We start from the raw sequence: 22,499 nt of genomic DNA on the forward strand, positions 1-22,499 counted from the left end.
GTATTGTCTCCAGACAGAACAGCTAGTGAGATTCTGCAAGCCCAGGAGGCAAGCTGTGGGGGTTACTGATAATGTGACATAAATCCAACATCCCGGTTTAGGCCGTCCTCATGTGTGCGGAACTTGGCTATCAGTTTCTGCTCAGCGACTCTGCGCTGTCGTGTGTCGTGAAGGCTGCCTTGGAGAACGCTTACCTGAAGATCCAAGGCTGAATGCCCGTGACTGCTGAAGTGCTCCCCAACAGGACGAGAACAGTCTTGCCTGGTGATTGTTGAGCGGTGTTCATTCATCCGTTGTCGTAGCGTCTGCATGGTAAGAATTTTCTGGCCATGCCCATTGCTGGGATCTTCTGGTCCTGCCAAAAGTCAATGGACTTCTGGCTAGTCTATCACATTCCTGTGGCAGGTCCCGCCATGGAGTGGCCAGAAGATCCCGGCCAGTATTTTTCCTCCCTTGTGCCACCTAGTTTGATCCCATTCTTCTGCATTTTGATATATATTTTCAGCAGCTGTTTAGCTGCCTTTTGAAAGAAATTGGATTGTTTCAACAATAGAAACATCAAAATCCTCACATGGCTGAACACTCCCCCTTCTTTGTGGTGCAATTTGTTTAATAGTTTTGTACCATTTTGCAGAAGAGTCTGCAGCCCATGGATAGCATATTTTCTTTGGAAATGATAATCCTTTCTGTTTGCCGGTTTATGCATTTGTAATTGCCACAGCAGATGTTTGTTAATTTGTGCGCAAAAGGTGTGGATTTTTTTATCTCCAACATGGATCAGATTTACAAAATTATATAGTGACATGATTGAATTATGAATATAAAACTCATAACATTTACTGGAGCCACTCCAGCTTTGAAGGTCTATGAGAAACAGACGTTTGGCTGCAGTAACAGCGTACATTTTGTGGAGCCAGTGGGCATTTGCCAGCAACCTCAATATTTCACAAGAGAAAAGTGACTGCACTGAAGTTTATTCAGGAACCAAAGGCAACAAGATGCCTTTTTTAAGCAAATGTAAATGAGTCAAATAAAAGTGCAAAATTGTGAGGTAAATGCAAAGAATTTGCTGGTAAAAGAATACTGATCGAATTTTGCTGTTCACTCATTCTGAATGTCCTCAGGATTGTCTCTTTATGTATTTGTCTTTATCAATTTTTACCCTCCTCTCGTAGGTGCCTTTACTGAGGCAGTGCTATGTTTCTATACACAGGCAAACCTGCAGCAACTTGTCCAAGTGACCTTTTTACTCAAGAGACTTACCAACTATGGTGAGACGTTGCTAATCAATAGGAACATTTTGTTGTTATTTCAAAAGTGTTACTCTCATTGAAGGAGTGAGCCTTTGTCTTATTGGTAACTTACCCATATCTGAGTTAGAAGCTGAAGGGTGTGAGAGCCCTGGAAAGTTGAGACAAGAATATAGTATGTAAGTATCAGGCTGACAACAATGGGGTATTTGTATTCAAGCAGAATGACCACTTTCTGAGTAGTAATATTCCCGCCACTGAGTCAGAAGTATTGGGATCGGGCCAGTTAGTCCAGCAAACTGAGATTTGAGTGCTCATTCTGAATATTGTGGGTGGGCCAGTACTTCTTAATGTCATGCCCCACATCAACATTAATGAAATCCAGCTCTGCCTGATCATCACCACTCTTGACCCCTCCACTATGCTTTGATTTGTCACACTGCTTGTTCATGATTCAGTATTGATTGAGTAGAAATTTCCTGAAAACCAAAATTGGGGATGTAAGAGGACAGGATTGGAGGAATACGTATATCTCAGAGGATTGTAGGACTGAAGCAGGTTAGAGATAAGGAGGAGCAAGTTCATGGAAGGATTTGAAAACATGAATGAGAATTTCAAATTGGGCTGTTGCTGGACCACGATGTAGGTCACCACCGTGTGATGGGTGAACAGGACTTGGTGCAATTTAGGATACAGGCAGAGGAGCTCATGTTTATGGAGAGTGCAGATGTTAGGAAAGCAAAGGTAGTTGTAAGCGATTTATATTGGTAAACATTAGAAATAAGGTATTGTTTTAAGTGGATTTAATTTAATGTTTCTGTGCCTGCAAGGGTAAAACCTGTTGTTAGATTCATGCTGGACAAAAGTGTTGTATATGTGTGGTTGGTTTCAATTCCAACTGTGGTTCGATTGTGCTTAGAGAGGGTTATAGCATGAAGAATAAACAAAATGCATAAGCTTTTAGGTGTTGCTTAACAACTGGAGACCCTTTTAAGGTGCCAAAGAGAGGGATAGAGCTGGTGGCTAGGGAATAGAGTTTGTGGTTGCATCCACTGGCAGCCATGTCTTCGTGCCATATCTTAATCCAAGTGCTTAGGACCGAAGGTACTTATTCTAATTACTCATAAAATCTGCTCCCAAGGAGCTTGCTTATTGTTTCAATCTATATAACAAGGAAAACTACACTTCTTAAAATGAACTGTACCAATATTGTCCCAAAATTCCAGGCATTAGTTTCTGCCAAGTAATTGGAGTCTGTGGTCAGATTTTTAGTCATCGAGCAATCACTACAGTCTGCAAGTTGTACAGTACTAAATATTGACACAAGTGTGATTTTTGCCAAAATGTATTACCGTCTCCAATTAATGTACACTTGTGTCCACATATAAAGATGGCTGCTCCCTTCTTCCAAATTATAATCTAAGCAGCAAAATTATTATTTTTTCTTCTAAAGCCCCATTGCTGGGGTAGTGTTCGTCAGTTTGTTATGTGGGTGGAGTGATGTAAGCTCCCATCTGAAATAAGTTCAAAATGGCATTTCAATGAAAACCAACTCCAAACTAAATTTCCTGTATATGGAGGCACACAGATCTGCATGGGAACTGCATGTTATCTATTTCCCACATCATTTTTTGGTATATCTTGTGCGTATGTCAGATATTTTTGCCTGCATTTGAACTAACTATTCAGAGGAACATTTTTAACAGTTTGCCATTGAAGTTATTTTTAAAAACTATTAATTTTGTTTGCTAAATATAGCTAGAAAAACAAAACAGCTGACTTTAGACCAGGTTGACAAAATGTTCTCCATGTTTACTCATTTTGAAAGTGACAATATGCCATGGCCAAGGCTTTCTTCATCATACCCTCCATTATCGAGATCTGACAACTGTACAATTAATTTGAAATACTGGAGGGGTGGAATTTTACTGTCTCCTGCCAGCGAGTTTGAAGGCTTGTAAAATGCAGTGTGTGGCACACCCACTGCCTACCACCTGCCCCAATCTGTCTCCCATTTTCCGAGGTGGGGGGGGGGGGAAGCTTTTAGTGAGCAAGCTAGTGTTAGGCAAGAGTAGGGCAACCTTCTTTCGGGCTCTTCAGTGCCCATTGGAGGCACCAACCCACAAGGTCATACCTCCACTTAAGCCCCCAACCCCATGGCCTCTCAAACCCAGCTCTCACAAGACCTGCCAGTCAGGCCATGCCGATACCCTGGACTTCTCTGTAGTCCGCCCTCCATTACCTCCTCTCAGGAGTGAGGTAATTAAAATTACACTCCTTGAACCTGGCACTGCTGGGTTTTTAGGCAGGATTGTCCTTAATGAATTACTGCCCCGCTGAGTGTGAAATTGTCACAGGGCAGACGGTATCACTGGAGATGTGTTCCCTATTGACTCCCTAGGTGATGGATCAGGATACTCTGCCAGCCTAAACGTCTTGCCCTTAATTGTCTTAATGTCCGCTGGAAAAGCAAGATCAAGATACTTGCTTATATGGAAAGATGACGATTTATTTCCCCAACCGCTGCAGTCCATCCCTCCTTCCAAACTACCCCCACCCAACCAACGTTCCACTTTCTGGTGCTGAGAATAATGGCTCGTGCTGGGGTATGATTCCACCGTTCTCCTCAGAGGGACAGTGAAGCTCAGTGAATCATAAAAATTGGGTCGAGAGTTTGGAAATTGAATGCAAGGTTCTCCTGCGCTGTCTGGTTTAACTATTTGGTTTTTTCCTCTTGAACCACCCTTCATTAACTTAGGATAAATTTTAAATTAAAATCAGCAAACTGTAGAGAATAAACCTTCAATCTCTGTGGGTGTACCTACACCACTTGGAATGCAGCAGTCCAAGAATAGAGATATGATTCTTTTCCTCTCAGAGGGTTGTGAGCCTGTGGAACTTTTCCTCTAATGCAGTGGAGCTTTTGAAAATTTTAAGGCAGAGCTTCTTGATAAGCAAGGAGGTGAAAGGTTATTGGGGGTAGGCAAGAATGTGGGGTTGAAGTTACAATCAGACCACATTCTGGGGAAGGTGGGACCTGTACAAACAGGACGGGGTGCACCTGAACCAGAGGGGCACCAATATCCTGGGACGGAAATTTGATACGGCTCTTCAGGGGGGTTTAAACTAATTTGTCAGGGGAGTGGGAAAAGGAGTTGTAGTCCAGAAGTCAGTGTTGAGGGTGGTGAGGTATTGGGGAAGGTATCAGGGTCAAGGGTGGGTACCGGTAGACAGGAAGGTGGGTTGAAGTGTGTCTACTTCAATGCAAGGAGCATCCGGAACAAGGTAGATGAACTTGGGGTGTGGATTGGTACTTGGGACTACGATGTTGTGGCCATTACGGAGACGTGGGTAGAACAATGACAGGAATGGTTGTTGGACATTCCGGGGTATAGATGTTTCAGTAAGTGTAGGGAAGTTGGTAAAAGAGGTGGAGGAGTAGTATTGTTAATCAAGGATAGTTTAACGGCTGCGGAAAGGCACTTCGAGGGGGATCTGCACACTGAGGTAACATGGGCTGAGGTTAGAAATAGGAAAGGAGCGGTCACGTTGTTAGGAGTTTACTATAGGCCCCCAAATAGTAATAGAGATATGGAGGAAGAAATTGCTAAGCAGATTATGGATATGTGTGGGGGTCACAGGGTAGTTGTCATGGGGGACTTTAACTTTCCAAATATTGATTGGAACCTTTGTAGGTCAAATAGTTCGGATGGGGCAGTTTTTGTGCAGTGTGTGCAGGAGGGTTTCCTGACACAATATGTGCATAGGCCGACAAGAGGTGAGGCCACATTGGATTTGGTACTGGGAAATGAACCGGGCCAAGTGTTAGATTTGGTTGTGGGAGAGCACTTTGGAGATAGTGACCACAATTCGGTGTCTTTTGTTATTGCAATGGAGAGGGATAGGGCCGTACGCCAGGGCAAGGTTTACAATTGGGGAAGAGGTAATTATGATGCGATTAGGCAAGAATTAGGGGGCATAAATTGGGAACAGAAACTGTCAGGGAAAGGCACTAATGAAAAGTGGAACTTTTTCAAGGAACAAATACTGGATGTCCTTGATAGGTATGTCCCTGTCAGGCAGGGAGGAAATGGCCGAGTGAGGGAACCATGGTTCACAAAAGAGGTGGAATGTCTTGTGAAAAGGAAGAGGGAAGCTTATGTAGGGATGAGGAAACAAGGTTCAGATGGCTCGATTGAGGGTTACAAGTTAGCAAGGAACGAGCTGAAAAATGGGCTTAGGAGAGGTAGGAGGGGACATGAGAAGTCCTTGGCGGGTCGGATCAAGGAAAACCCCAAGGCTTTTTACTCTTATGTGAGGAATAAAAGAATGACCAGGGTGAGGTTAGGGCCGGTCAAGGACAGTAGTGGAACTTGTGTATGGAGCCAGTAGAGATAGGAGAGGTGATGAATGAATACTTTTCTTCAGTGTTCACCAAGGAGAGGGGCCATGTTTTTGAGGAAGAGAAGGTGTTACAGGCTAATAGGCTGGAGGAAATAGATGTTCGGAGGGAGGATGTCCTGGCAGTTTTGAAGAAACTGAAGGTCGATAAGTCCCCTGGGCCTGATGAAATGTATCCTAGGATTCTTTGGGAGGCAAGGGATGAGATTGCAGAGCCTTTGGCTTTGATCTTTGGGTCCTCACTGTCCACGGGGATGGTGCCAGAGGACTAGAGAATGGCGAATGTTGTTCCTCTGTTTAAGAAAGGGAATAGAAATGACCCTGGTAATTATAGACCGGTTAGTCTTACTTCGGTGGTTGGTAAATTGATGGAAAAGGTCCTTAGGGATGGGATTTACGACCATTTAGAAAGATGCGGATTAATCCGGGATAGTCAGCATGGATTCGTGAAGGGCAAGTCGTGCCTCACAAATTTGATTGAATTTTTTGAGGAGGTAACTAAGTGTGTTGATGAAGGTAGGGCAATTGATGTCACATACATGGATTTTAGTAAGGCGTTTGATAAGGTCCCCCATGGTCGGCTTATGATGAAAGTGAGGAGGTGTGGGATAGAGGGAAAGTTGGCAGATTGGATAGGTAACTGGCTGTCTGATCGAAGACAGAGTGTGGTGGTGGATGGAAAATTTTCGGATTGGAGGCAGGTTGCTAGCAGAGTGCCACAGGGATCAGTGCTTGGTCCTCTGCTCTTTGTGATTTTTATTAATGACTTAGAGGAGGGGGCTGAAGGGTGGATCAGTAAATTTGCTGATGACACCAAGATTGGTGGAGTAGTGGATGAGGTGGAGGGCTGTTGTAGGCTGCAAAGAGACATAGAAAGGATGCAAGGCTGGGCTGAAAAATGGCAAATGGAGTTTAACCCTGATAAATGTGAGGTGATTCATTTTGGTAGGACTAATTTAAATGTGGATTACAGGGTCAAAGGTAGGGTTCTGAAGACTGTGGAGGAACAGAGAGATCTTGGGGTCCATATCCACAGATCTCTAAAGGTTGCCACTCAAGTGGATAGAGCTGTGAAGAGGCCTATAGTGTGTTAGCTTTTATTAACAAGGGGTTGGAGTTTAAGAGCCATGGGGTTATGCTGCAACTGTACAACCTTGGTTACCAACTGCAACCTTGGTGAGACCACAATTGGAATATTGTGTGCAGTTCTGGTCACCTCACTATAAGAAGGATGTGGAAGCGCTGGAAAGAGTGCAGAGGAGATTTACCAGGATGCCGCCTGGTTTGGAGGGTAGGTCTTATGAGGAAAGGTTAACGGAGCTAGGGCTGTTCTCTCTGGAGCGGAGGAAGCTGAGGGGAGACTTAATAGAGGTTTATAAAATGATGAAGGGGATAGATAGAGTGAACGTTCAAAGACTATTTCCTCGGGTGGATGGAGCTATTACAAGGGGGCATAACTATAGGGTTCGTGGTGGGAGATATAGGAAGGATATCAGAGGTAGGTTCTTTACGCAGAGAGTGGTTGGGGTGTGGAATGGACTGCCTGCAGTGATAGTGGAGTCAGACACTTTAGGAACATTTAAGCGGTTATTGGATAGGCACATGGAGCACACCAGGATGATAGGGAGTGGGATAGCTTGATCTTGGTTTCAGATAAAGCTCGGCACAACATCGTGGGCCGAAGGGCCTGTTCTGTGCTGTACTGTTCTATGTTCAATGTAGACCAGCGTATTGAATGATGGAGCAGACTCTACTCCTGCTCCTAATTCATATGTTCATATTGTTTGCTATGAACTTAACATTTCCTTCTGTACAAGATGATTTTGTAACTCAAATGCTGTACAGTTGTTTGAAACTTAAACTGTTTCCAAGTACGAAAAAGCTTACACATACTTTAAAAAAATCATTTATGGAATGTGGGTGTTGCTGCCTAGGCCAGAATTTATTGTCCATCCGTAGTTGCCCTTGAAAAGGTGCTGCTGAGCAACCTTGAACTGCTACAATCCCTGAGGTGTAGGTACATCCACTGTGCTGTTCAGGAGTTCCAGGATTTTGACCCAGCAACAGTGAAGAAACAGTGATATATTTCCAGGTAGGGATGTTTAGTGACTTGGAGGGGAACCTCCACATGATGGTGTTCCCATGTATCTGCTGTTCTTGTCCTTCTTGGGACCTGGGTTTGCTGCATAGGGTAGAACTTTCCCTAAATTCAGCAAAGTCTGAAAGTAGGTGGGAAAAGCAGCATTGAAGGGTTTTCTCTGCTGTATGATTCAGGGCTTCGGCTTAGAAACCTCAACGGGCAGGTCCTACTATCTTACACTCTTACCCACCCTACCAGCAACTTAGTTTTTTGAAGATCAGAGAGCCATTTTTAAAGGCAAATGCCCGGGCAGGACCCTCTTCACCACCTGAGCGATCCACTCACCTGAATTCCTCTGGGAGGTCTGCTCGCAAGGTGCATGCCTTGGGAGACCAGTCTAGTTTCACGCCAGTCTGCCCTCACACTGAGGAGAATGGAGTTTCTTATAGTTGTCGAGGTGTGGGGGTGGGTGGGGGGAGTGGGGGAGAGAATGATTTAGGTGTAGAGGCCTGATGATATGCTAATATTTGGAAGTGACATTCCCAATGTTGAATGTCAGGAAACACGTTACGTCACTGGCAGGGGTAGGGGACAATAATGTCATGCTTTTACATTGGTGTGAAACGCAATTTGGCCATCTCAAGATTTTCTGCTCCAGTTGCCGAACCCACCTGACAAAAATGGGAGCGGAAAAACCCGGCTGTAGTCTTTTGGAGAAAAATTAGCATTCTTCATTCAAAGTTTAATTTCAACCATTTATAGGAGTTTATTTTCTAAATCCACTTTTGTAGAAAGGGGACTCTACAAATATGGGAATTGAAATCCTCATCAGCAGCATAGAAATACAAACCTGTACTCTGGATTACTCTTTATCTGTTTTTCATTACTCTATTTTTTTATTCATAAAGACTGACCTCTGCTGTGGATCTGTTGGCATTAAAATTGTTTAGTGGCATTTTGTTGGCAGTGATTAAAGCAAGCAAAGCAACAGAAAAAGGATTTGAATTTATACAGTGACCCCCCAGAAACACGTCATTACTTTGAGTTAATCACTTTCAAATAAAGTGATTGTTAGATAGAATAAAGGGACCATTACATTCACAAATCTGATGTCAGCCAACTAGCTTCATAAACGTGCTTGGAGACATGAAATCTCCATGTTTCTATGGAGAAAATGGATTAAAAAGAAGCATGTTTGGTTTGAGACTTCTTATAACTTAACTAAATGGGCTGAGTTCTTTATATGCAATTAGATATTCTTTATATTATTATTTGGATCCTCCTAATTCCTAAACTCACTGTTCACAAAGAAAAACATCAACAACAGGAGAATTAACTTCTGATTTCTCGAGAGGAAGCAGCATGAACCTACATTCTTGTGGATTTTAAATTGGAGCCAATGACGCCAAATTGCTGACTCTCGGGGAATAATTAGCATAACCATGCCAGAGGGAGCTTTTTGTTTTCTGCCCTGTTAATCAGAATAGAGTGCCAATTCTGCCCTGTTCTAGAAAGCAAGAAATCCTTCAATTTTAGTTTTACTTAGGAATTGAAGCTGTTTACTGGTAGAAATTCAACTTGGGTGCTTGTGCAAGTGATCGGTATCACATGAGACACCAGTCATGCACCTTGTCTGATATTCAGTTCCATTGAATGCAATGGAGTTAAATGTCTGGCAGAATGTGGAACAGACAGCTGAAACTACTGTCCAGGTTGAATTTTTACCCCATGTGCTCTGCTTGTTTTAGACATACCGTTGGGAGCAAGAAGTGAACTGCCACTAATCCTGAGAATGTTTCCTCAGAAAATAAATAATATAAATCCTTCTCTGTAGCAACAAAAAAGTCAACTACAAAATTAATTTATTTACGCAGCCTGTTCATTTGCTGACCGCAAAAATCTGCCAACAGTGGTGAATAACTCAGTTACTAAATATAAGACTGAGCACAGTCGCCAACTTAAAGCAGCAGGGATAGGATTTAAGGTTTAAAGCATCTAAGCTGTTCTTAGAATGGTCGGTGTATTTATTTTATTGTTTTAATGAACAATTCTCTCTTACCATTAGAAGATTATGATTTGAAAATTGTAGTGCTCTTAAAGTGTACTTAGCCTGTAATTCAGCTGTTTTTCAGGGCATGTAGAATGGCCATGATGGTGTGCCAATGGGGTTCAATACTGATCATGTACCATCAAGGAGACAACTGGAAACAGCAGGGAATAGATCATCAGCATTGTGCTGCTTTGTATCTAAATGATGGGCTGGATGTAAGAACAGATTTGTTCCCTGCAGTTTTACTATTTTTTAAATGCTATAATTAAATGAACAACTTATTTTTATGCGGATGATTAAACCATTAGGGAATGGAATTCAGCATTGGAACATATAGATTAGTGAACGTTTCTGCATGCTCTCAGTTCCCCTTTGTTCGCCCTCTCCATTTCCCTTTATTCGCTCTCTCCATTTCCCTTTATTCAGCCTCCCGATTCTTCTTTATTCATCCTCTTGATTCCCTTTTATTCTCCTTATAAATTCTATTCTATGTAGAGATGTCCAATGGTGTTAGTGGGTGGGATTTTATGGCCCCCACAAGGGTGAGAACATGGCATGGGAGGTGAATTAATTTGGCGGGTTGCAGAATTTTAATTTCCTGACAGCAGGTTGAGATGCAGATATAAACTTAGCAGCATGCTTGTGGCATATCAAGCATCATTCTGGTCTCCGATGGGTTAATACTTATAATACATTTGTTTGCCATGAATACACATTAGTGTGAAGTTCTCCCCCTGGGATAAAGTCAGTGGCACACGAGAAGCCTCTGGTAAATGGTTCACGATTGTTTAAAGGTGCATCTGTTGACTTTGTGCAATGTGTAAGGTCAGTCGTCTTCTGGTTTAAAGGAGGGATGTGGCAGTGCAGACTCTTCATGGAGGCTTGGGACCAGCAGGTGTAAGTCACTGGTGAGGGGATTGTGGAGTGGGATCGGGGGTAGGGAGGAATGGAAGAAGGAACCAGGGAAGGACAGAGGATGGATAGGAGGTGTGAGGTGGGAATGGCCTAGTTTCCTGGGTATGAGTAAGAGAAGGGGGGATAGTCATCAAGTCAAGGTAAGAAAATGAGGGGTCTAAGGGCAGTGTCAGTACTGTGAAAATGTGTATCCACCTGACTGTTAGATGGCAGAGTCCCTACATGGCTATGAGTTCATCTACAACATTTCAGGTACCCCCATTGAAAGTACTCTCGATGTTCTTTAAAATGTATAGAAGGGCAGCCAGCTGAAGCTGCAAGTTCAGCCATGTCCCTACCCAGGAGCGAGTATAACACTGGATACTAACATGAACATTCAATAAAGAGTGAACAAAAAGAACTTTGTTTCCAATAAAGGAAATGTTCCTAACTCCCCTGTAAACATTAATGCATGCTAACCATGCAGTGTGCCAGTAAATTTAGCTCTCTGCCTAAGCTAGTCTCAACAATTAACCATGATGCACACATCAATAAAGTGAAATCAATGTAATGTGAAATATTCACCAAATGAAATTTAATTTTGAAAAACACCTGTTCCACCTTTGTGCTCAAGTTGTATTTTAAAGGGAGTGTTGTTGGGCAGGAAAGTTGTGAGCTTGATGCAGAGACTCCCCGTTTGACTAGAAGACTCTTTACTCGGATCCCTATGGATGCAGTAACATCAGCTGATGGCAAGTTTCACCATCCACTAAATCGAATGTGTTTTGTATGCATGCTGCCGGCATTTAACATTTTAATTATAATTACATGGGAAACATCAAAAAGAGAGAAAGCAGAAATGGCGCAGAGTTCCAGTTATGACGTTGGAAATGACAAAATCCTGGGCAATGTGAGTAATTCAGAAGTTAGTTGGTTACAAGGAGTTGAGGTGCAGGGTGGGTAGCACATTGTGGAGGGGATGGCCTGGAGGAGATATTAAGTGTTTCTTTCGTGAGGCTTAAGGTCCAAATGGGAATGAAAAGCAAGAGCAGCAAATTGGAATATGTCAATTTTAGAACAATGAAGAGTGAGCTAGTTGAGATGGAAAGAGCAGTTAGCACTCAGGACTGTAGATAAAAATATACTTTAAATTTCAAAATTACAAAGTCTTCGACAGTAACACATGAGATGTGCAGGTTAGGTGGATTGGCCATGCTAAATTGCCCCTTAGTGTCCCAAGATGCGTAGGTTAGGTGGATAGCAGGGATAGGGCAGGGGAGAGGAACTCGGTAAGATACTCTGTCAGAGAGTTGATGCAGACTTGATGGACCGAATGGCCTCTTCTGTCCTGTAGGGATTATATGTATGATTCTACTGAAGAAGACAAAGAGATAAGGGGTGGGATTCTCCAGGCGTGTGCACCCCAAGACTAGAAATTCCCACCTGTGCTCAATGGACCTACAAGTGGTCCACTGAATTTTCTGTCAAGCCTGCTACGATTCCTGCAGAATTTTGAACGAAGAGTTAGAAGATGAAATAGGTGCTAAGGGCCATTTCTTGAAGTTGGTGGAAGTCAGTAATAGTCCCACTGAGTTCTATCTTGGGACTGCTTCTGTTCACTGTGTACATCAATGATTCGGGTATAGGACCATTGGAAATGGTTTTCAAATATGCAGATAATAAGAAAATAGGGGACATAGTAAATAGTTGCATTGATTAGATCATAGAATCCTGACAATGCAGAAGAAGGCCATTTGGCTCATCGAGTCTACACCGACAATCTCACCCAGGCCTTATTCCTGTAACCCCATGTATTTACCCTGCTAGTCCCTCTGACACTTAGGGGTATTTAGCATGGCCAATCAACCTAATCTGCACACTTTAGGAGCGGGAGGAAATCGTGGCACCTGGAGGAAACCAACGCAGACACGGGGAAAATATGCACACTCCACATAGACAGTGACCAGAGGCAATTGAATCCAAGTCCTTGGCACTGTGAGGCAGCAGTGCCACTTTGATACCGTGCCACCCTTGATGAAATGGGCAAAAATGTAGCTGATGGATTTCAGTATAAGTAAATGTGAGGTGGTACAATATGAGGTTTGAAGTTTTCATTTAAAGGTAATAACTATACTTCAAGGTAAAACTGGGTGATGTGGAAGAGTGGGGGATTTAGGATTTCCAGTTAATAAGACATTTAAAGCAGCACCTCAAATGGATAAAGCCATTAAAAAATAAGCTTACGGACTACAGAATTTAATTGAACCAGGGTTAATCCTCTGGCTTGGTGTTAATGATAGAATGGGGCCTATGATAGGCCTTGAGATTACAGATTGTGGTTGAATACAACTCTGTTGTTGTTGATTGCCCATAGTGCCTCAAGAAGTCCAGTTTAGAGTTGCTAGGCCTGTTTGAAATCTATCCCATTGAGCACCAGTGATCAAGAGGGTATAGAAATATGATTAAATGCAAGAGATTTAGACCAGGGGATGGGGGAAATCATAGAATCCCTACTGTGCAGGAGTCCATTTGGCCCATCGACTCTGCACCGACCGACAATAATCCCACCCAGGCCCTATCCCCATAACCCCATGTATTTACCCCCTTGACACCAAGGGTCAATTTAGCATGGCCAATCCACCTAGCCTGCACATCTTTGGAGTGTGGGAGGAAACCCACGCAGACACAGGGAGAATGTGCAAATTCCACACAGACAGTGAGCCAAGGTTGGAATTGAACCCAGGTCCCTAGCCCTGTGAAGCAGCAGTGCTAACCACTGTGCCACCGTGCTGCCCTTCACAAAGGATTATAAAGTTGTGGAATTCACTAACAGAGTTAGTTCCTGAAGCAGTAATGGTCATTGTTTTAGTATAGGCTTAATAGGTGGTTCCTCCATCTGAAGTATTTTATTCGGCTATATATATCCCACCTGAGGAAAGATATGACCCCTCTAGGCGGGAATACATTGCAGATTCACCTGATTAATACTGGTGTTAAAAGGGATACATTTTGAGGACAGAATGCATAAACTTAGCTTGTCCATCTTTGAATTTAAAAGATTGAGGAATAATCTAACAGGTATTTCAAATAATGAAGAGATATGACTGAAATTAGCTCATCTTAATCCTGAAATGAGCTCCTGCACCCAATTCAGATCCCCTCTACTAAATTTGTTTAGATCATTCAGAGATTGTGATGTGCAAGCTCCCACTATTGTTTCTGGATTTTGCTTCATCAGTGGTCCTTATGGAAGCCACTGGAGGTTGCTCAAATACACCCCTGAAGCTTAACTAAATGTGATGGGGCAGAAGTGTTCTTCATGGCTCCACCAAACAACTGGGAACTGTAGCGGGACTGCCTTCTGCCTGCTACCCACCACATCCCTCCCTTCTCGGACTTACTGGTAGGCTTTTACACTGACTGATTGGCAGCTTCAACCTACTTGGAGGATAAATTTAGTTTGGTGCTCAAGTCTCTGTTCTGGAGTGACATTGCTGCTCGTTCTGGAACTGTGCCCTGCTTGGGTGCGAATAAATTTAGACAGGTCTCACTATTTTTTCTGGTGGGGAGTCCAGAACAAGGAAACATAGAAAGTAGGAGTAGGAATAGGCCATTCGGCCCTTCAAGCCTGCTCCACCATTCATTATGATCATTGCTGGTCATCCAACTCATTATCCTGTTCCTACCTTCGACCCTTATCCTTTGATCCCTTTAGCCCCAAGAAAGGGATCAAAGGATCTAACTCCTTCTTGAAAACATACAATGTTTTGGCCTGAACTGCTTTTCGTGGTAGAGAATTCCACAGGCTGACCACTCTGAGGTGAAGAAATTTCTCTTCATCTCTGTCCTAAAAGTCTACCTTGTATCCTCAGACTGTGACCCCTGGTTCTGGACATCCCCACCATCGGGAACATCTTTCTTGCATCTACCCTGTCTAATCATGGAATCCCTACAGTACAGAAGGAGGCCATTCGGCCCATCGAGTCTGTACCGATCACAATCCCACCCAGGCTATATTTTGTAACCCTCATTTACCCTGCTAATCCCCCGACTCAGAGTCAATTTGGCACGGCCAATTAACCTAATTTGTACATCTTTGAACTGTAGGAGGAAACCGGAGCACTCGGAGGAAACCCATGCAGACACGTGGAGAAAGTCCAAACTCCACACAGACAGTGACCCGAGGTTGGAATTGAACTTGGGTCCCTGGCGCTGTGAGGCAGCAGTGCTGACCGCTGTGCCATCATGCCACCCTGTTAGAATTTTATGGGTTTCTGAGATCCCCCCTCATTCTTCTGAACTTGAGTGAATATAATCCTAACCAACTCAACCTCTCATATGTCAGTCCCGCCATCCCAGGAATTGGTCTGGTAAAGCATCTCTGCACTCCCTGCATATTAAGAACATTCTTCCTCCGATAAGGAGACGACGGGCGGCACGGTAGCATAGTGGTTAGCACTGCTGCTTCACAGCTCCAGGGACCTGGGTTCGATTCCCGGCTCGGGTCACTGTCTGTGCGGAGTTTGCACATTCTCCCCGTGTCTGTGTGGGTTTCCTCCGGGTGCTCCGGTTTCCTCCCACAGTCCAAAGATGTGCGGGTTAGGTTGGTTGGCCAAGCTAAATTGCCCCTTAGTGTCCCGGGATGCGTAGATTAGAGGGATTAGCGGGTAAATATGAGGGTTAGAGGGATTAGCAGGTAAATATGTAGGGATATGGGGATAGGGCCTGGGTGGGATTGTTGTCAGTGCAGACTCGATGGGCCGAATGGCCTCTTTCTGCACTGTAGGGGTTCTATGGTTCTAAAACTGCACACAATATTCCAGGTGTGGTCTCACCAAGGCCCTGTATAACTGCAGCAAGACAAGTCCGCTCCTGTGCTCGAATCCTCTTGCTATGAAGGCCAGCATATATTTACCTTCTTCACTGCCTGCGGCACCTGCATGCTTACCTTCAGCAACTGCAGTTTTCATTGCAGTCTCCTTTCTCAATCTGTACCCATTCAAAAAATAATCTGTCTTTCTGTTTTTGCTACCAAAGTGAATAACCTCACATTTAGCCACATTACACTCCATCTGCCATGCATTTTCCCACTCACTCAAATCACCCTGAAAGCATTTCTGCACTCTCCTCCCAGCTCATCCTCCCATCCAGCTTTGTATCATCTGCAAATCTGGAGATGTTTAGTTACCTCATCTAAGTCATTCATATGTATATTGTGAATAGCTGAGGTTCTAGCACTGATCCCTGCAGTATCCCACTAGTCAGTGCCTGTCACTTGGAAAAAGACCCATTTATTCCTACTCTTTGTCTGCTAACCAGTTTTCCTATTCATCTCAATACACTCAATCCCATGCTCTTCAATTTTACACGCTAATCTGTTATGTGGGACTTTGTTGAAAATGTTCTGATAAACCAGACGAACCACATCCATCCACTGATGCCCTGATCCAATTTACCAGTTACATCTTCAACACAACTTTCAACCAGAATTGTGCCATTTAGGAGTGAGGTCAGTTGAAATTGATATATTATTTGGCTATAAAGACATGCAGATCAGAGGCAGGCTAATAGAGTTCAAATACAAAGCAACCACGATTTGATTAAAGAAAAATTGATTTATATGGTATCTATTATGGTGTCTATTACAACCTTATGATTTACCAAAATGCAAACTAGCCAATGAAGTGATTTTGTTCTGAAGTGCCAGCAAGGTTGTAGTAGGGAACAGCAATGTCCACACAGCGAGCTCCCACAAGCTGCAATGTAATAATCTGACCAGATAATCTGTTTTTGTTATACTGATTGAGGGATAAATGCACTGGAATGCAGGTTAAACATGCTCACACACCCAGTGTTTTCCTCATTTTGTTGATGGCAAGTTATACACGCGGATCCGCTCAATCTCACCCAGATTCAAAATGGGCAAAATGGATGTTAATAGGAAATACTGAACGCACACCAATATATTCTCTTTTGAGGCTTAAAATTTAATTTTCAACGTTTTTCACCGTCATTTTTCACCGTGCGCATCATGTTTATGAATCTGCGATTATGGTTTAGTGGCATTCAAATAAAGTAAACAAAAAAGTGGATCTCGGTGAGGATGATTTTAAAAAGAAATCATAGAAATCATAGAAACCCTACAGTACAGAAAGAGGCCATTCGGCCCATCGAGTCTGCACCGACCACAATCCCACCCAGGCCCTACCCCCACATCTACCCACTAAAATACTCAAAATTGTAATTACACCGAATCAAAATCGTACTTTGTTACCTGCTGCAGCTGAAAAGCTGGTCGCAATGTCGAAAGATAACCCCCACCCCCCCTCCAAAGAAGTCCAATTGGAGAAAACTGATATTTAGGAGTTGGTTGAGTGGCCAGATTTATGGGCGGAGAGCTATTCGGACGGCAGGTTTAATTATGCCAAGGATCAAGGTGACACGGCCACATTTCTTGTAAATGCAAGAAAAACCTCAGCCCTGACACTTTAAAAGGATGGCTTGGATGTGGACTAACCCCTGCGCCAGGAATATAATCAGACTTCTTCAGCTGACAAGACTCATACTTTAATTCCTCTCATTTTTTTCAGAAACACCTGTAGGCTACTGGTGCAGTATAAATGCAAATTGTTTCACAGGATTTTAGCTGCATCTGACAATTGTCTCCCTTCATCTGTTTCCTCCCTACTTTATACATGAGATAAAAGGGAAAAGAAGATCAGCTGAAAGGCTGAGTCGAGGCAAATGGAGTGAGGGGAGGCGGGTTGTGCTGAATGGCCTCTTCCTGTCTGGTATATTCTGTGTAAAGGAAATAAAATATATTTAAAAGTAAAATTGATAGAACGGAATCCAGAACATGCGATAACAACCCCCTGTTTTTAAAAGCAAAATGTAACATGTCATATTTTGAAATGTAAATTCTCAAACTGAGTGCAATAGATGCTGTCCCAAAACAGGTGCCTGGGTGATATAAACTAGAGAGGTCTACGTTCAATTGAGTCATTTGCCAGTGGTGCCATCTGTATCCTGCAGACTTTAACTGACATGAGAGTCATTCCTGCTGATAATGCTCTCATTAAAATAAATGGAAAATCAAAACGCTATACTTGCTGGGCGAGGAAATACGAGGACCAGTGACTTGGGGAGGTAATGATGAATTGCGGCTGAAGCTGAGGTAGAAGGTGCCAGCTGACTCAAAATGGAATAACAGGATTTCTGACGTCTATATTTGCGTATTTTGTGGCCATGGTGATGGTTCTGATTGCCTGCTCGGTGTTGTCCCGGGAAAAATAGAAAGTTTGATGCCTGGATTGAAATGCAACAAGTTTCGCAAGGCTTTAGGCAGTAAAGTCTTGGGTCATTCAGCTGACACGCCAATCCTTAAAAACAGTGGTGTCAACAGAAACAAGTGGTCACCACTGTCCTGGTGGAGTAAATCCCCAGGAGCGAGGAGGGTGAGTGGCTCAGTCCAGCAGCACTTGTTTGGAGCTGATGAAGTGGCAGCTCTCTGTCCCCCTCCCTCCCAGCCGCTGGTGCGGCAGCAAAGCCCGGGGCTGCCCTCCCCGCTCTGTCAAAGCGACTGCTGCTCCTCTTGCTGGCTACGTCAAGGGGGTGTGGGCATGAGAAACGTGTTGGACTGAGTCGATCCCTCACTGCTCAACTTTGCATCGCCTGGAGTTCTCATTCCAGCGTGTGAAAGGAGGCGGGAATCCGGAGAAGAGTTCAGCAGCACTTTGCTTCATTTGGATCCGCAGCTACTTCCTGGGAGAGGCAGCCCGGGGCAGAGTGAGGGATGTGATCCCCCTCCCCCCCGGTCTCACAGCAGCCAGGTCTCACTCGCACCGTCTCCCATGCGAAGGCGGAGGTGTCCCGGGACATGTGCCCCACCGCTCGGGAGAGGCAGGCGGCTCCCCCTCCTTCTCTCTCTCTGTCTGGGACAGAGTCAGCTCAGGCGGACTGCGGGTGCTGGACAACAGAGGCGAGCACGCAGCGGCGGTCCCCGGGCAGGCAAGGGCAGAGCTGTCACTTCCTAACAGTTGATGCTTGAGTAATTCGGTGTTGGGTGAAGAAACAGCTCAGAGGGAGGTCAGAGCCATCTTTCCGGGAAGACGCTCCAGACAAGGAAATCCAACCTAAAAAGTTGCGGGAGGGGACAGCGAGTGCGGGCGCACCATGAGCCACATCGTGCTGAAACCGCGATCGCGATCTACCAGCTCCTTAAGGACCTCCGATTGCCTTGGGTAAAGTCACTAACACCGGCTCTTTAACCCCCCCCCCCCCCCCCCCCAGCATCTCCCACCCCCCTTTTTCTTTCTATTTCCTGGCTTTCTTTCTGCTGTCCTGAAAAATCCAATGTGCATCCCGGCTCCAAATCCTTGCCTGGATGTCCGGGGAATCACCTCACTAACTTCATTGAACCTTCGCCAGTGCTTCCAGCAGCAGCAGCAGCAATTTTCGGGAGATTTGGTGAACCTCTCACGATTGCAACATCCCCCTCCTCTTCCCCCGCCATCTCCACCCACCCCCCCCAACATCAAACACCCCCTTCTCCCCACAGCGAAACAGATCAGGAAGAACAGGCGTGTCAATATTTTTTGACAGTCTGTTGTGTTTTCCAGGTTCCCATGCCCCAAATACCACCCCTCCTGTAGCTGAATGCCATGTGTGTGCCCTGTTTCCCTGTCGGCTTGCCTTTCTGATAAACCGGCTGGGGTCTTTAATTGTTTTAATGAAAATGTTGAAATTTTACAGAATTGAACATCTTCCTTGTGCAATTCTTAATATATCGAAAGCAAATTCAGTTAAAGAGGGGCGAAGGGAAACACATTGCGGAGGGAAAAAGCACAGTTTTGGAAGATTTAAGATATTCTGTCTCGTCCATGCGATATGTTTGCAGCGTTATAGGCAGTCACGGTCATGTTTGTTTACGTAGTAGTGTCAGTGATCATTCATCTCCCTAACTGGGTCAGATTTGATTTTTTGACATTCGTCATTTTTTTACAGTGGAACTGGAGTTCATTAACTTCGATTCAGTGAGTGTCTTCTCCAGGTTCCATGTTTCTGGGAATTCATGGGGAACCCTGGAAATATTGCAAGTTCTGGTTTTGACACGCTGTTTTAGTTCTATAGGCAATTGGGTGATTTCTGTATGTTGCTGTAGTTATTGTAGTTTGGGATGATTTGATATGTGGCAGCATTGCTATTTTCACATGTTGTAATTTGTGGCATTAATACAATAATCATTACTGAAAAACCTAGCACATATTTTAGGGTTGCAGGGGCTAATTTGGGAAATATTCTACATTTATAACAGTGCTAGATAACAGATTTTTTTGGCCTAGATATGTGTTGCTGGTGATAATATTGATGAAATTTGGTACAAAAGACATGACCTACGCATTTGCAACCATCTTTATAGTCAGATAAGCCGAGTGGATGATCCATCTCGGCCTCCTCCAGAGGCCCCCAACACCAACATCACAGGTGCTGGTCATCAGCTAATTCAGTTCAGATATAAAGAACTGGCTCAAGGCACTGGGTACTGCAAAGGCGATAGACCCTGACAGCAGCCCAGCTGTTGTGCTCTAGTACTAGTTGCACCCCAGCCAAGCTGTTCCAACACAACTAAAACACTGGCTTCTACCCAGCAATATTGAAGATTGCCCCAGGTATGCCTTGGCCACAAAAAGTATGACAAATCTAAACTGGCCAATTACCACCTCATTAATCTACTCCCAATCATCAGTAAAATGAAGGAAGATGTTGTTGAAAGGACTTACTCACCAATAATCTGATCACTGCTTAGCTTGGGTTCCACCAGGGCAACTCGATTCCAGATCACATTACAGCTTTGACCCAAGAGGTGGGGTGAGTGTGACTGCCCTTGACACCGAAGCAGCATTTAAATGAGTGTGACATCAAAGAGCACTAGGAATGTTGAAGGCAATGGCAGTCATGGGAAAACTCTCCACTGTTGTAATCATACCTAGCGCAAAGGAAGATGTGGTTGTTGGATGTCAGTCATCTCAGCTGTAGAACATTGTAGCAGGAGTTCCTCAGGGCAGCATCCTAAACCCAACCATCTTCATTTGCTTCATCAATTATATTTTCTTCATCACAAGGTCAGAAGTGGGGATATTGTGTATTGGTTGCACTGATTTGAGTACAATTCACAACTTCTCATATACTGAAGCAGTCTGTGCTCAAATACAACAAGACCTGGATTAAGGCTTTGACTGATATGTGGTAAGTAACATTTGCACCATATAAATGCCAGGCAATGACCATCTCTAACAAGAGAGAATCTAACCATCTCCTGTTGCCATTCAATGACATTTGAATACAGAAATTGGGATGTCTTGTTGAAGTTGTACAATACATTAGTAAGGCCACACTTGGAATACTGTCTACAGTCCTGGTCACCCTATTATAGAAAGGATATTATTAAACTAGAAAAACTGCAGAAAAGATTTACTAGGATGCTGCCGGGACTTGACGGTTTGAGTTATAAGGAGAGGCTGGGTAGGCTGGAACATTTTTCCCTGGAACGAAGAAGACTTGGGGTGATCTTATAGAGGTCTATAAAATAATGAGGGGCACAGATCAGCTGGATAGTCAACATCTTTTCCCAAAGATATGGGAGTCTAAAACTAGAGGGCATAGGTTTAAGGTGAGAGAGGAGAGATACAAAAGGGTCCAGAGGGGCAGTTTTTTCACACAGAGGGTGGTGAGTGTCTGGAACAAGCTGCCAGTGGTAGTTGTAGAGGCGGATACAATTTTGTCTTTTAAAAAGCAGTTAGACAGTTACATGGGTAAGATGGATATAGAGGGATATGGGCCAAACACGGGCAATTGGGACTAGCTTAGTTGTTTTAAAAAAAGGGTGGCATGGACAAGTTGGGCTGAAGGGCCTGTTTCCATGCTGCAAACCTCTATGCCATCGCTGAATCTGCCAGTGGCAACATTGAGGGGTTACCATTGAACAGAAACTTAAGTGAACCAGCCATATAAGTACAGTAGCTGCCAGTGCAAGTTGGAGGATGGGAATTGTGCAGTGAGGAACTGACTTCCTGACTCTTCAAAGCCTGCAAATTATCTACAAGGCATAAGTTTAGGAGTGAGATGGTATACTATCACTTGCCTGGATGAATATAGCACCATCAACATTCAAGACACACGACACACGCCCACAACAAAGCAGTTCACTTAAATGGTACCCATCCATTATTTACAAGACATATTGTAGCAACTTGCCAAGGTTCCTCTGACAGCAGCTCCCAAATTTGTGATCTCTTTACCACCTTGAAAGCACAGGTGGCAGATCTGTGGGAACACCACCATCTGCAAGTTCTCTTCCAAATCACATACCATCTTAACTTGGAATTACATCACCATTCCTCACAGAATTTCCTCCCTAATAGTGCCTACACACATGGGCTATGGTGGTTCAAGATGCTGGCTCACCATCACTTTATCAATAGCAATTACGGATGGGCAGTGCTTACATCCCAGGAACTGATAAAAAAACACCAATAAGAGCATCAGACATAATATTGTTCCCTGGGGACTCCTCTTCCATCCAGTGCAAAAAAAACATTTACAACTACTGTATGCTTTCTGTCCTTAGCCAATTATCTATCCATATAGCCTCTGCCTCTTTACTCCCATTGGATTGCAAACAAGTCATATACCTCAATAAGTATATGAAAGGGTAAGAAGTTCCTCTGTACAACAAGTATTCCGTTTTGGAAACTGTTGGGGGGGTGACTTAACAGGGGTAAGCCATGGGGTACAGGTCTCTGGCACAGAGTCTGTCCTTGTTGCT

The 22,499-nt window shown here is 43.9% G+C and overlaps 1 protein-coding gene across 5 annotated transcripts in view; it reads left to right on the forward strand.

The window, feature by feature from the left end:
* The window catches only part of pde4d (phosphodiesterase 4D, cAMP-specific), a 601,055-nt gene that overhangs the window by 332,565 nt on the left and 245,991 nt on the right, over positions 1 to 22,499 (forward strand). Inside the window, exon 1 of one of the 5 annotated variants that reach the window (XM_078218783.1) lies at positions 18,276 to 18,915. The exons of 2 other annotated variants lie outside the window; for them this stretch is intronic. In XM_078218783.1, coding sequence (XP_078074909.1) covers positions 18,848 to 18,915 — 68 coding nt within the window. In that variant the 5' untranslated portion in view covers positions 18,276 to 18,847. Of the gene's footprint in view, positions 1 to 18,275; positions 18,916 to 22,499 lie in introns of those variants that run through there. 2 more of the 5 variants (XM_078218764.1, XM_078218773.1) reach the window with 2 other exon arrangements.

Source organism: Mustelus asterias, chromosome 1, assembly GCF_964213995.1.
Source record: "Mustelus asterias chromosome 1, sMusAst1.hap1.1, whole genome shotgun sequence".
Taxonomy (NCBI): Eukaryota; Metazoa; Chordata; class Chondrichthyes; order Carcharhiniformes; family Triakidae; genus Mustelus; species Mustelus asterias.